The 14,453-nt window shown below is 40.3% G+C and overlaps 1 protein-coding gene across 4 annotated transcripts in view; it reads left to right on the forward strand.

Annotated features, from left to right (window-relative positions):
• Positions 1 to 14,453, forward strand: part of ITSN1 (intersectin 1) — a 93,026-nt gene that overhangs the window by 36,190 nt on the left and 42,383 nt on the right. For all 4 annotated transcript variants that reach the window (XM_081004414.1, XM_081004412.1, XM_081004415.1 and 1 more), the window contains exons 13-19: positions 1,149 to 1,298; positions 1,507 to 1,647; positions 4,050 to 4,137; positions 4,280 to 4,419; positions 7,711 to 7,832; positions 9,014 to 9,237; positions 10,768 to 10,889. In XM_081004414.1, coding sequence (XP_080860540.1) covers positions 1,149 to 1,298; positions 1,507 to 1,647; positions 4,050 to 4,137; positions 4,280 to 4,419; positions 7,711 to 7,832; positions 9,014 to 9,237; positions 10,768 to 10,889 — 987 coding nt within the window. The remainder of the gene's footprint in view (positions 1 to 1,148; positions 1,299 to 1,506; positions 1,648 to 4,049; positions 4,138 to 4,279; positions 4,420 to 7,710; positions 7,833 to 9,013; positions 9,238 to 10,767; positions 10,890 to 14,453) is intronic.

Raw genomic sequence — 14,453 nt, forward strand, 5'->3', positions numbered from 1 at the left:
TGTGGTCTGACCAAGGCAAAATAGAGCAGGCTATTGCTTTCCTTGATTGGGACACCAGACTTCTGTTGATGCAGCCTAGAATAGCATTACCTTTTTTGCTGTTGCATCACACTGTTGACTCATGCTAAGCTTGTGATCTACTAAGTCCCCTAGATCCTTTTCACATGTACAATTGGCAAGCTAGGTGTCCCCCGCCTTATATCTGTGCAGCTGGTTCTTCCTGCCTAAGTGTAGAACCTTACATTTGTCCCTATTCAAATTAATTTTGTTAGTTTTGGGCCCAGTTCTCCAATCTGTGAAGGTCATCTTGTGATATTTATCGTGGTGGTTTAGCTTGTAAGCTGCTTTGAAAGACTGTTTGGACTAAATGTATTGATTTAAATAGAATAAAGAGCAGTCAGCATAACTAGTTGACTAGTGTTTTATTTGACCCAAGTTCCCTTTTCTTTCAGTTATGGAAATTAATATGAGAAATATTCTTAGTAACATACAACAACCCTCTATAACAGGGGTAGTCAACCTTTTTATATCTACCACCCACTAATGCAATTTTCTTGATGGTAAAATTTCCTTACCGCCCACCAGTGCTCGATGGAAGGAGGATTCAGCTTGTGCCGTAGAACCCCCTACCGCCCACCTAGAATCCTGAAACGCCCACTAGTGGGTGGTAGGGACCAGGTTGACAACCCCTGCTCTATAACATGAAACTGCTTGGAAGTGGAATAATGTTTCAGGAGCCTCTTAACCCCCCCCCCCAGTGCTTTGTAACTCCCTTCCCCCGCCCACGTAAATCTTTTACTCCAGGGTAGTAGTAACATTTGAACCAGGATATTATCATTTGAATGCAGGAATTCTCTTACCTGTCCGTTCCACAGACATTCTCTATTGATGCAGTTTCCAGAATAGCAATGTGTTTGTTTATGTACTCACAGAATCTCCTGGTTTAGATGATACTTTGTACATGGTGGGAAAGGGAGAACTTAGAGAATGTATAGAAGCCCAGAATCCATTCAGTCTTGTTACACATAAAGGGATGACAGGAAGCGGTACATCTGCTAAATTGCAAAGTTTGCATTTGAATGGCTTGTAATGTGGCACAGATTACAAAAGTCTACAAATTATGTGTACATAATTTTAATCTTCTATAGGCTGCAAAAAGGGAACTTGAAAGACAAAGGCAACTTGAGTGGGAACGCAATCGGCGGCAAGAGCTCCTGAATCAAAGGAACAAAGAGCAAGAGGATATAGTTGTTCTGAAAGCTAAGAAAAAAACATTGGAGTTTGAATTAGAAGCTCTAGTAAGTGAGAAATACTGGCCAGAATCTTTCAAAGTAATGTATTTCACCTTGGATATAACTAATGATTTGAAACAACCATACAAATACATCATTTCCATAATGATTGTTTTTCTTCTTCGACTTACAGACCAGCCTAGAAGTATTTGCAGCAAATATTGCATTCTAATTTAAATTTTGATTAAACCAATTCTTTATTTTCTTGTTGAAGAATGATAAAAAACATCAGCTGGAGGGCAAACTTCAGGATATCCGATGCAGATTGTCTACTCAAAGACAAGAAATTGAGAGCACAAACAAATCTAGAGAGCTAAGAATTGCAGAAATAACACATTTGCAGCAGCAGTTACAAGTGAGTATGCAGTTACTGAAAATATTTAGTTACTAAACGCTGTCTGTTCTGCTGTTGATGAAACAAAATAGAGCATAATGCAATAATGCATGAAGGTCAAAACTAGTAGTTGTCAAATTTTATTAATACAGAAAATAACATGTTTAATTTTTGTTACATACTTCTGGTGCCATGAAGTCCCCCTTTTATCATATTGGTGCACCGCTAAACCTTAGTTTATTGCATCATACATAAGCAAGCACCGTGAGCTTTGGATTCCCTGCCACCATACAGCCAAGAGGAGACGTTTGCAAGCTTCTGCTTCTGCTTTTTGGTTAACTGCTTTTTATTGTGCTATTTGGAGCAACACATTGTGGTTAACATTACAGTGGTACCTCTGGATACGCACACCTCTGGTTGTGTATCCTTCAGGATGCGAAAGTGGCAAACCCGGAAGTATTTTTTTGGGGTTTCGCCGCATGTGCAGAAGCGGTCCTTCCGGTTTGCGGAAACCTCGGGATCCGACTGGATCTCCAGAATGGATCCCGTCTGCAACCAGAGGTACCACTGTAATACTTAGTTTTAAACAAACAAAATTAAAACTATGTTTTCTGAAGTTAGCTTGTTTTAAACTAACCACAGATAATCTTAACCACTGTTCTAGGTAAAGCTGTGGTTTACTAAATGTGGAAGTGATATCTTTTGAGCTACTCATTGGCTGTGCAGGAGAAGGAAAAGTAGGCAGCACACAAATTCAAGATGCTCTGTATCTCATTTCTGCTTGTGCACATTACACTAAACTTTGATTTTTATTTTATTAATTTACACAAGAGGATTAATACTGCTTTATCATCTATAACCTCTAAGTAGTTACATAGAATATAAAATGAGCATTTAAAATAATTCAGAAGCTGGATCATAGGAAGCAAGTTAACCTAAAAAAATTATCAACATATAAGTAATAAGGGGCTGCCATCCTTGCTCATTCTGCTCAGCAACTCAGCCTAGCAGGCAACCCCTTTGCCAATGCCTTTCCTCACACACCTGGCCAACCTCTCCTCCCTTTACGCCCAAGCAGACCCCCCCCTCTTTACACCTCACCCACCTCCTCCTCTGTACCCTCACATGTCTCTGAACCTTCACTCCCCCTCATAGCTTGGCCCAAACCCCTCCTTCCCTCACAGCTCCCCCCAATGCCTTTTAAAGGAGGGTGTGAGGCATTTCAGAGAGTAGTTTGCCGATCTCTGAAGTGCCTCCTACCCTTCTTTAAGCAATACTGCATTGATGCTTAACAGAGAGGGAGGTGCTTCAGAGCTTGATTTGCAAACGGCTCTCGTCAGTTGTGCTGCAGCATTCTGTACTAACTGGACCAGGAACAAAGTAAGCCCCCATAGAGTACAATACTCCGACCAGTTGCTCAGCTTATCCTTCTAGACCTATGGAAAATTGCTTATTTTTGAACACTGGCTCTCTTCTCTCTCTCCCCGCCCGCCCCCAGTCTAGCTAAAGATAAATAGTACGCCTTGAACACCAGTTTTTAATGTTGATTAGTATGATAGGTAGGAATCAAGTGGTGGTTACATGAGCAGGTCTTCAGTTCAAACACTCCTGGCTGCAGGGCAGAGATCAGAAGCTTTCACTTCTGTTTTCAAGTAACCAAAGTTCAGTGTTCCATCTAAACCCTAAACTGTGGTTAATCCTATCTGAGGTTTACTTAAATAAGGCAGCTTCCTGATCAAGTGACCTTGTTTCAGTAACCATAGTTAAGGCTAACCACATATCACATGACCACATGTCATTGCTCACCTGTGGTTCATTAAAAATGAAATTAAAAGCTTCTAATTTCTTCCTTGCAGCAGTGCTGGAGGAAGAGAGGGGAGCTGATGTGTCCAAGACTCACTCATGCAACAAGAAACCATCATTTTATTATTACATCTGAATGAAACCATTGTCGAAAGCCACTGTACATTTCAGCAATAAATGGTGCTTGTGTAGTTTTATATAGATTCCATAACCTCACCTTTTCCTCACCTTCGCAACATCTTGATATTAGTGCTTTGGAGTTGATCATATTCATCTGTCTTTCTCCCCTCCCTGCAATCAATTTTCAAGTGGTTGTCTACTTTTTCCCATTCAAAAAGCATGATATGAATGGGTTTTTTTTAACTATTCGTTTGTAGCATTTTCTAAAATATGAAAAAAAAAATCCATTTAAAAAGAGTGACAGAACCTCTCTGGGAGATGAGGTTGTGACATGTGAGGACATTGCTTTGGATATTAACATATAACTCACCCAGATCTGGTTTATTGACAGTAGTAGGTGCTGAGTTTTGCCATAGTACAGTCGAGCAATTAACATAACAACATGGTATTTTAGTTGAAGCTGAAATTGATTATTTTTTGCTGTTTTTTTATTTTTGTAGGAGTCTCAACAGATGCTTGGAAGGTTGATTCCAGAAAAGCAATTACTCAATGATCAGCTGAAGCAGGTTCAACAAAACAGTATGCACAGTAAGTATAATTAAAACACAGTTCTATGTTTGAAACATACATTTATTACTAACCTTTTTTTTTTTGCCTTGAAAATTGCCAAACTGTGTGATCTGCGTATTTGTAAGGAAGTATCTTTATTTGTCAACGTTTTTAAAAACAGGAGACTCACTTCTCACTGTCAAAAGAGCCTTAGAAGCAAAGGAGTTAGCACACCAGCAGCTTCGTGATCAGCTGGATGAAGTAGAAAAAGAAACAAGATCAAAACTTCAAGAGATAGATATTTTCAATAATCAGCTAAAGGTAATCATGTCTACGCTGTGACATTTTCTGAGTAAATACAGAAAGCCCAAGAATTTAGGACTTTAGGAAGCCGCCTTATACTGAGCCAGACCATTGGCCCATCTAGCTTAGTACTGTCTTCACTGACTGGCAGCCCTACCTAGAGAGGTTAGGGATTGAACCCAAGATCTTCTGTATGCAAAGCAGATGCACTACTACTGAGCGACAGCCATGCCCTACCACTGCTATGGCTACAAGGTAGCAGAATGTCTTGTATCCTTGACCATTCAAAAAACATTGTGAGCGCTTTGCCTAAAAGGCAGGCAAAACATTAAATAGAATTACCATGAAAGTCAGACGTCTAAATTACAGAATTTTACTTGCTTTACTATGTAAGTTCATCGTACACAGAATAAATTGTGGTAATATTTGATTTAAGCTTGTAAATCCATTTTTATCTCAACAGACACATAGCACTTACTTTCTTAGTAGGTTAGATGCTCTTTTCTGTACTAAACATGAAATAATTGTAAGGCAAAAGAAAGGATGAGTTGATTGTGCAGATAGAGAGCATTGAAAAAAGATCAAGTTCCTCCTTATCCTTGCCCTTCATTTCACCCTTTCTAAAATGAATATTGCTCTGAATAAAAGAGATACGCTGAATGTGATGCTAAAAGCACAAATCCATTACTTGTAGCATAATCGTAGCCATACAGTAAACGGATATCCTTAGGCATTAGTGAAAGCTTTTTTTCTCTCATCCTATGAATTCTGTGATTTCTCTTAAAGCTAATTGGACCCTTTCCTTTCATTACTGTAAGCTGCTTTCTGGCCAAAGCTGCCTTTTTCACTTCAGCATTGCAGACAAGATTAGGACTTTACTTTTGATGTGAGATTTCATAACCCACCAAACAACTCATCTAATTAATGATTTTTAGAGATTACTTAAGTTTTCAACATAAATCGCTCACCAGTAATCGAGTTAGTTCATAAATAACATCCAGAAATATTTGAGCTCACCTTAAGTGCTTGCTATTAACAAGACATTCAATTAAGACACAATAGATCAGTTGAATAATTAGCAAAGGTGATGACTATCTCCTTTACTATTTAAGAACGTAACCTGTTACTCTTGAGGTTACAGTGATTCCAGCATTACGTGTGGCTTGCTGTTGTGGCCATCATAACCAGACATAAGATTCAAATGTTCATTGAGATTCAAATGGTCATCACAAGCAGACATTAAAATTCAAATGGTTATGGAGGCCATGAAGTCTTGAGCCTGCCCAGTAGCAGCCTCTGTATGAATTGAAGTCACCCAGCACTACTGTACCCCAGACACTGTCTCCGCCAGCCCAATAAAGAAGTCAATGGAAGTTTCAAGGCACCGAGAGCCTTTGAAATCTAAGCCACTTATTCTTTGAAGGTATCCCCTAATTTGACTTTGAGCATGAAATGTGTCCCATATTACTGTCACCAACTTATATCCCTGTCTATAGTATACAAATTAGCTTTCAGGCTATATATTAAAATTACATATATGAGCTTCCATAAGCACCACATTTGAGCCAAGTGATTAGTAAATACTCTGCTTTACTGTTAGCACTCTCTTGAGTAAGCAACGTACACATTGGGTGTTGACCAATTGAACTTTGCATTCAGAAGCCAAAGATTGAGAGGTATCTTTCCTTTCAGTGACAGCTTCCAGGTTCAATAGTCTTCCAAGAATGTCCCAGTTTCTCATCAAATAACTTCCTTCCTCATAGCTGGGGCAATAGTGTTTCTGGAGGCCACAGGATATCCCTTTTAGCAGCAAAATTTGATTACAAGCCTTGTGTACTGATTGTACTAGAGCTTGTGTACTCTTGCGAACTCTTGTTCCTTGCGAGCCTTTCTAACATCCTAATTAAAAACTTGAGGCTTGGGACAGCAGACTCAGGAAATTATTAAAGGGATGTAAATTTGGATCAATAGTCCACAACAGGGTTGGTTACAAGAGCATAAATGAAGTAATACAATTTTAAATTAAACACAAATGCAACAATATTCACATATTAACAGTTTTTACGTAGATCACAAAAAATACTTTTATAGCTGTGTCTTCAGCTGACGATGAAAACTCAAGAACGATGATGCAAGATGCACCTTAATAAAACAGGAGTTCCACATTTTTGAGGCTGCCACAAAGAAAGCCCTTTATCATGCCTACCACCCGATGGTAGGTATGTTAGAGTGCTCTCGTCCATGTTTCTTCAGGTTCAGATTGGGATGTACACCACTCTAGCCTTTTACTGTCCTGCTTCATTACATGCAGGTCACTACAGTACCAAGGTGACCTGTGAACTCCACAGTGGCAAGGGCACTCAGGAACAATAATATCAGTCACCATATACATGTCTCAATTCCATAGCAATACTGTCAGTAGAAGTACCAGCCGTATTGGCCAGAAAATCCCCCAGAGTATTCAGGAACAATTTCATAATTCTCCATGAGTGGACCATCTCAGTGGGTCCTCCACCCTTGCAGAGTAGGATAGTTGCTCCTAATTCAAACCTCACCAGGGAATGATTTGTCCATGACAATAAACTCTACAATCAACAAAGTACTGCTGACTTGCTGGGGGGAAGCAAGTTGAGGGTGGCTCTGAGCACATGGATTGGGCCATTGTACTGGGATAGGCCCATGCTTGTCAATAAATCCTGAGTTGACCCATTCAAAGTAGTCTTAGCATGAATGTTGAAGTCCTCTAACACATCCAGCTTGGTCGGGGAAAGTTCATTGCGGTGGACAGTACACTAACAACACCACTGTTGTGTCCCTTTGACCCAGTACTAGAAACTGCCCCTCACAATGTGGATTGGTCTCCTGGTGTGGAAGACACACTTTTAATAGATGATTGTCACACACACACACACACACACACACACACACAGAGCTTAGACTGGTGGTGTACCAAGTACCCAGACAGGCATGGCTCATCCACTCAGGTTTCTGTTATGCAGACCAGATCAGATGTTTGTTTGTTAAATGGACTAGATATTGTTTTGAAAAGTCAAGGAATATTGGGTTTTTTGAGGTTTATGAGGTTTCTGTTACTGTTCACTATCAATCTTGAGTCTCTTCAGAGAAATAGAGTAGAAATTTTAAAATTAAAATCAATAAGAACAGCAAACTTTAACTAGCAACCCATGTTGTAACCAGTCCTGGGTACCAAAGTAACGTTTAACAATATTCCTAATACTAGTTCATTTGGCTGTTCAAAACATGAATGTTTGTTCTTTATGCTGAAAAACATGCCACCCCCTGTTGCAGGAGCTGAGGGAGATACATAACAAGCAGCAGCTGCAGAAGCAAAAGAACATTGAAGCTGACAGGCTAAAGCAGAAGGAGCAAGAGAGGAAATCAGAACTGGAAAATCAAAAAGATAGTCAGAGGTAAGTAAAATTTATTAAAAATGTACTTTTCACATTTTCTATGAAAAGGATACAATCAGAACTTTGTGCATCAAGATATTTGGCATTCTAGAGAAGAACACATTGCCTACAAATATAGGAAAGGCTGAGTAGGGAACCTCTAGTCCAGCCTTGGCCTGGCAGGGTTTCTGATTTGACACACAAGGCCATTTTCTGTGAATCACACCAACCTGTCAGGTGATGTCACCTGATTGGTTGGGATCCAGTCCTGTTTAGCTTGACCATATATGCTAGTTCCCTGGCGCACACAGTTGATCCCTGTAGAAAGCAGGTGTGAATCTTCCACCTATCAGTTGATTGGTGGAATATTCAGTCCTTGGTATGGCTGCACAGTTCAGTTCTGCCCATAGAGAACTAGCATGTGCAACCAACCCCTGCCCGAAACAGAACTGAACTGTGTACAGGCTGCTCAGTTCTGCTTGATTTGGGTGAGCAAGGGAGTTTCATGCAAGGAACGCAGAGGCCTCGGCCCTACAGAAAACAGAATTGTTGTTATTATTAATACTAGAGGTGCCTGTTCTGCTTTTGTAATAACTTGATTGTTTAGTGTGGCATCGCCTACATTTTGGAACTTCCTGCCTATTGAGATCAAGCAGGCAGTTTCACTCTATTCTTGTTTAGACAAGCCTACCCTGATGCTTAGAAATTTGAAGTAATTTTAATCTCTTAATATTTTAAGTTTTTTTAGGTTTTAAAGTAGGGGTGTAAATTTTTCTTGATTTTCTTTTTGTAAACCACTTTGAGGTGTTTTTTCTCTCAGTCAAGTGGTGTATATATTTTATGAAATAAATAAAAATAATTTTATTATCCACCATTTACCATAAGGTTCCAGGGAAGGTTATAGCAATTTTAACAATATAATATAATACACCTTTAAATCAACAGACGTCCACATAAACTACAGGAATTCACGTTTCTCTTCTTCTCCCTCCTGCCCTCCATGCACCCCCAACATCTGTTCTGCAGATACTTCCAATCCTCAAGAGCAGATTTTGGGTGTGCAGGGGGCTGCAGGGAGGGGCAGGGAAAAGAAGCACCATTACATGAAGAAACACCCACTCACACTACATTGGATCTCTCCCACTGAGCTATTCAGGCAACGTGCCTATATCATGCCTGTTTTATTCTTCTGCACCAATTAGAAGAACCCGAGAGAGACAGTGGCTAGACAGAATACAACAGGAGGAAGAACTCCCACGACCAAGAAAAATTCAAGAAGAAGAAAAGCAAAAATGGGAAGAATTAAGCAAAAAGAAGGAGAATGATGAGAAGAGCAAGCAAGAAGTGCAAGAAAAATTAGATAAACTTTTTCATCCATTTAAAGATGCAACAAAACCAGCTCTCCAAGCTCCCTGGTCAACTGCAGGTACAAATCCTGTTATGTACATGATAAGTGTTAGTCCCGTCATATTATTATGTACAGATGGGTATCTTTTTAAAATAAAATATTCAAATTTGGTCAGGGAGGAAAACTTAAAGTCTGAATCTGTATTTTATTTAACCCAGTTCCAAATGAATCTGCACCATTACTTGACAGTCTCTAAACCCAAACTAGAACAGAACTTAAAATACATTCTAGTTACTGGGTTCAGAGTTTGCCTCTTGTGATGAAAATCTATTCATTCTTCCCATCCCAAACTAATATAGACCTGCAGGACAGGTAAATGGCATTACTTGGAATGTAAGTTCCATAAAGATTCTCCATCACTGGGAGAAGTCAATGTTAGATGATACCAGGGAACGTTGTTTCCAGTCTTCAACCTCTGAGAAAAATGTACAGTCATCCCTTGTGTGGTGTTTGGTTCATGTTGCGTCTTTTCGGCTTACGAACGCAGCAAAGCACTGGAAGTCATGTCGGAGGCCTCGTGAGACCTCAGAGATGATGTCCAAGGGCTTGCGAGACCTTGGGACCCAACTTCCGGTGGCACCAGAAGTCAGGTTCCAAGGCCAGGTGGGCGTGGGGCATGATGTCATGATGTCACACACACTGGGCACCTATAACCTGGGGCCCAGATCGGCTCCCCTCTTTCCCAGCAACTGGTATTTAGAGGCATAGGGCTTCGGATACTAAAGTAATAATAGCCATAATAATAGCCATCATGGCTAGTATCCATTGATAGTCTTATCCTCCATCCTTGACCCTCTTTTAAAGCCATCCAGGTTGGTGGCCATTACTCCATCTTGTTGGAGCAAAATCCATTGTTCAGCCGTGTTCTGTGTAGAAGTACTTCCTTTTGTCTGTCCTGAATCCCCCACGCCTTGGGGTTGTTGAATAGCCATGGTTATAGCATTAGGAAAAAGAGAGAGACTTGTCTCATGACTTTCTCCACACGAATGATAAATTTATACCCCTTTTATAGTGCTCCCCTCAGCATCAATGCTAGCAGCCACACTTTCCCTCCCTCCTAGTGTAAGTAAAGACTGGGAGTGCTTGGTGTTCCAGAGGTTAGCTTTCCCTATATTCTTAGTTAACTTTATCTTTCATAATGCTTTGAACATGTTTTCCCAAAACAGGCATTATATTTTTAATAGATTTACTTTTACTTGAATATACTTTTTATTGTATGCATGGGTGTGCAATTTAAAAGGCCTTTAGTATATATGCCATAAGGGCTATTACACTTCAATTATGAGTTTATTGCAATGCATCCTCAATTCTTCAGATAAAACAGAGTAAAAAAAAATCACATACAGATTAGATTCTGACTTAGTTTCAAATGTTTTAAAATGCAAATGTGATTGACTTTCCTTTGTTTCTCCTTTGGTAAAATGAAGACAACATTTATTCTGTTCAGCAGAAGTATAATGAAAAATAGTGTAACATTTGGGCAAGCAAAAATGCCCTTTTTTCTAAAATATAATAAACCTTGTTATGCTTTTGCTTTTGTGCGTATAGAAAAGGCTCCATTAACAATTTCTGCTCCGGAAGATGTAAAAATAGTCTATTATCGAGCACTTTATCCATTTGAATCCCGAAGTCATGATGAAATCACTATCCAGCCAGGAGACATAATCATGGTAAGAGAAGAATACAGTGTTACACAAAAACACAAATGTTGTATCTATCATAATGATAGATAACATGTTGTGAAACTGTAACGTCCTAGAGGCTGAAAGGTCAAATTAAGATGGAGTGGTGTCTTAAAGTAGTGTACTTAGCCTAGGGGAAATAGAACTGACAATGGAAATGGAACACCCTAGCCTGACTGAAGTTGATGCTCCATTAGTAGGGCCAAAAAGGGAGTGTGTTGAGGAGGGAAAAGGCTTGGATCTGAAGGCTCATTCGTCCCCACACTGGAGAGAGATTTATTCCAGATCAGGTTCCTTCCTGCCCACAGTCTTAGTAGTGCAGCCCATAATGCAGGCTTCCCCAATGATCATAAAGGTCTTCAGCATGAGCTATTGCTTCACCTTGTTGTCAAAGGCAGGAAATCAAACTGAGGGAGGGATGTGGCTCTCCCAGAATGTGCCTGTTTGTGTTTTCCTACCTTCATTGAAGCATTTTTAAGTACTTATGATCTGTACTTTCATAAAATATATGAAGTCGGCGTACAACATAAAATATTTAAAAAATCAATCTATAGATATCAGTACAATTACAGTTACAGATAGGTAGCCGTGTTGGTCTGCCATAGTCAAAATAAAAAAAATCCTTCCAGTAGCACCTTTAAGACCAACTAAGTTAGTTCTTGGTATGAGCTTTCGTGTGCAAGCACACTTCTTCAGATACACTGAAACAGAAGTTGCCAGATCCTTCTATATAGTGAGAAGGTGGGGAGGGGTATTACTCAGAAGGGTGGTGGGAATGGGAGATTGGCAGATAGCTGAGATGAGCCTGCTGACGACTCTTAACGACTGTAATAGGTCTTACAGGAAAAGGCAAGGGGTGAGAAGGTGAGAAATGGCTTAGTCATGTATAATGGGATAAGAATCCAATGTCTTTGTTCAAACCAGGTCTCTCCATGGTTTTAAGTTTGGTAATGAGTTGCAATTCAGCAGCTTCTCTTTCCAGTCTATTTCTGAAATTCCTTTGTAGTAAAACAGCTACTTTGAGATCTTGTATAGAATGTCCTGGGAGATTGAAGTGTTCTCCTACTGGTTTCTCTGTTTTGTGATTCTTGATGTCAGATTTATGTCCATTTATTCTTTGGCGTAAGGTTTGGCCTGTTTGTCCAATATAGAGAGCTGAAGGACACTGTTGGCATTTGATGCCATACACAATGTTAGATGATGAGCAATTGAATAGTCCCGAGATGGTATGTGTGATGTTGTTGGGGCCAGTAATGGTGTTGTCCGGGTGTATGTGGCAGCAAAGTTGGCATCTGGGTTTATTGCAGGCTCTGGTGCCAGTGTCCGTGTTAAGTCTGGTTGTAGTATTATTGTGGGTTAGGAGTTGTTTAAGATTGGGTGGCTGTCTGTAGGCAATGAAAGGTCTTCCTCCCAGAGCTTGAGAAAGAGAACTGTCATTGTCCAGGAGAGGTTGTAGATCTCTGATGATGCGTTGTACTGTTTTAACTTGGGGGCTGTATGTGATGACTAGAGGTGTTCTGTTATTTTCTTTTTTGGGTCTGTCTTGCAGCAAGTTCTCTCTGGGTATAAGTCTGGCTCTGTTGATCTGTTGTCTAACTTCATCTGCTGGGTATTTTAGTTCTGAAAAGGTTTGCTGTAGATCTCTTAGGTGAGAGTCTCTGTCTGTAGAATTGGAACAGATGCGGCTGTAACGTAGTGCCTGGCTATATACAATGGACTGTTTGGTATGTTTGGGATGGTAGCTAGAGGCATGTAGATATGTTTGTCGGTCAGTTGGTTTACGGTATAAGGTGGTGTCTATGCGCCCATCCTGTATTTTTATAGTAGTGTCCAAAAAATGTATTTCTTGCATAGATTGATTCATCTAGCTGTTTTACTACAAAGGAATTTCAGAAATAGACTGGAAAGAGAAGCTGCTGAATTGCAACTCATTACCAAACTTAAAACCATGGAGAGACCTGGTTTGAACAAAGACATTGGATTCTTATCCCATTATACATGACTAAGCCATTTCTCACCTTCTCACCCCTTGCCTTTTCCTGTAAGACCTATTACAGTCGTTAAGAGTCGTCAGCAGGCTCATCGCAGCTATCTGCCAATCTCCCATTCCCACCACCCTTCTGAGTAATACCCCTCCCCACCTTCTCACTATATAGAAGGATCTGGCAACTTCTGTTTCAGTGTATCTGAAGAAGTGTGCTTGCACACGAAAGCTCATACCAAGAACTAACTTAGTTGGTCTTAAAGGTGCTACTGGAAGGATTTTTTTTATTTTGACTATGGCAGACCAACACGGCTACCTATCTGTAACTGGAACCATGGAAGGCACCACATTGAGCCGCATGAAATGGAAGTCCATCAACCTCACCAAGAAACTTGCACAGGTACAGACTGATATCTTCTTTCTTACTAAATGCAAGAACCTGGACATTATACCCAAGGGTCTTAGAATTAAGAACCCTCTACAATCCACGTATCCCACTGAATATGCAAGAAAACTATGCAACACTTTCTCTAAGAAGCTGCTCAAACATCTGATCAGCGTTCTCTACTCTAAACAGAAGCTAATAAAGGAGGAACTCCTTGTATTAGACAACTCTATCAGGAACCACCAAGCTTGGCAAGAGTTCCAAAAGGAAAAACAAAACATTTACCACTCTCAACTGGAGCTACTGAAAAAACAGAAAAACAAGAAACTCTCTAACCTTTCCAACCTACAGGCTACTAATCAAAACAAGATCAACAATATTGTCAATCTCTCACAGCAAGCACTCAGCCCAGCCGAGGAATCAGTCCTTTCACGTGGACTGTCATTCTGCCCTGCCAAATCCCCACACATGATTCAGTTCTACGGGGACTTGGAAGCATTTTTCCGCCGTTTACGCCTGAAGGAGTATTTTCAACACACACAACAACAAGACGAATCAGAACAAACAACAACTTCACAACACAACACCTCTCAACCCACTGGAGAACAACAACCACCCTCCCAACAGAACACTGACCACCAACTACCTCCGAAAAAGTGTTACACAAAAAGGGACTCCACATGGACCCCTCCTGATGGACGCAATACCACACTGGACTTGTACATTGACTGCTTCCGCCACAGAATCCAAACAGATGTGACCAGAAAACACCATCGCTTACAACAAAATCTAAACCATGCTGAAAGGAGAGCCATAGATAATCTCAGAAACAACCCAGACATTATAATTAAAGAAGCAGACAAAGGTGGAGCTGTCGTCATCATGAACAAAACTGACTACATTCAGGAGGCTCACAGACAACTTTCCAATACCGCCTTTTACACAAAATTGGACTCAGACCCCACACAAGAATACAAAAAAGAACTGAACAAGATTGTTAAGGAGCTACCCACACACATCCAAGAACAGATCCTCACCAACACACCAACAGAACCTCGACCAGGAACTTTCTATCTTCTACCTAAAATACACAAACCAGGAAATCCAGGACGCCCCATCATTTCAGGTATTGGCACTATTACAGTGGGTGTCTCCGGTTATATGGACTCTGTTCTGAAACCAT

This window comes from Podarcis pityusensis (assembly GCF_964106645.2).
Source record: "Podarcis pityusensis genome assembly, chromosome: 4".
Classification (NCBI taxonomy): Eukaryota; Metazoa; Chordata; class Lepidosauria; order Squamata; family Lacertidae; genus Podarcis; species Podarcis pityusensis.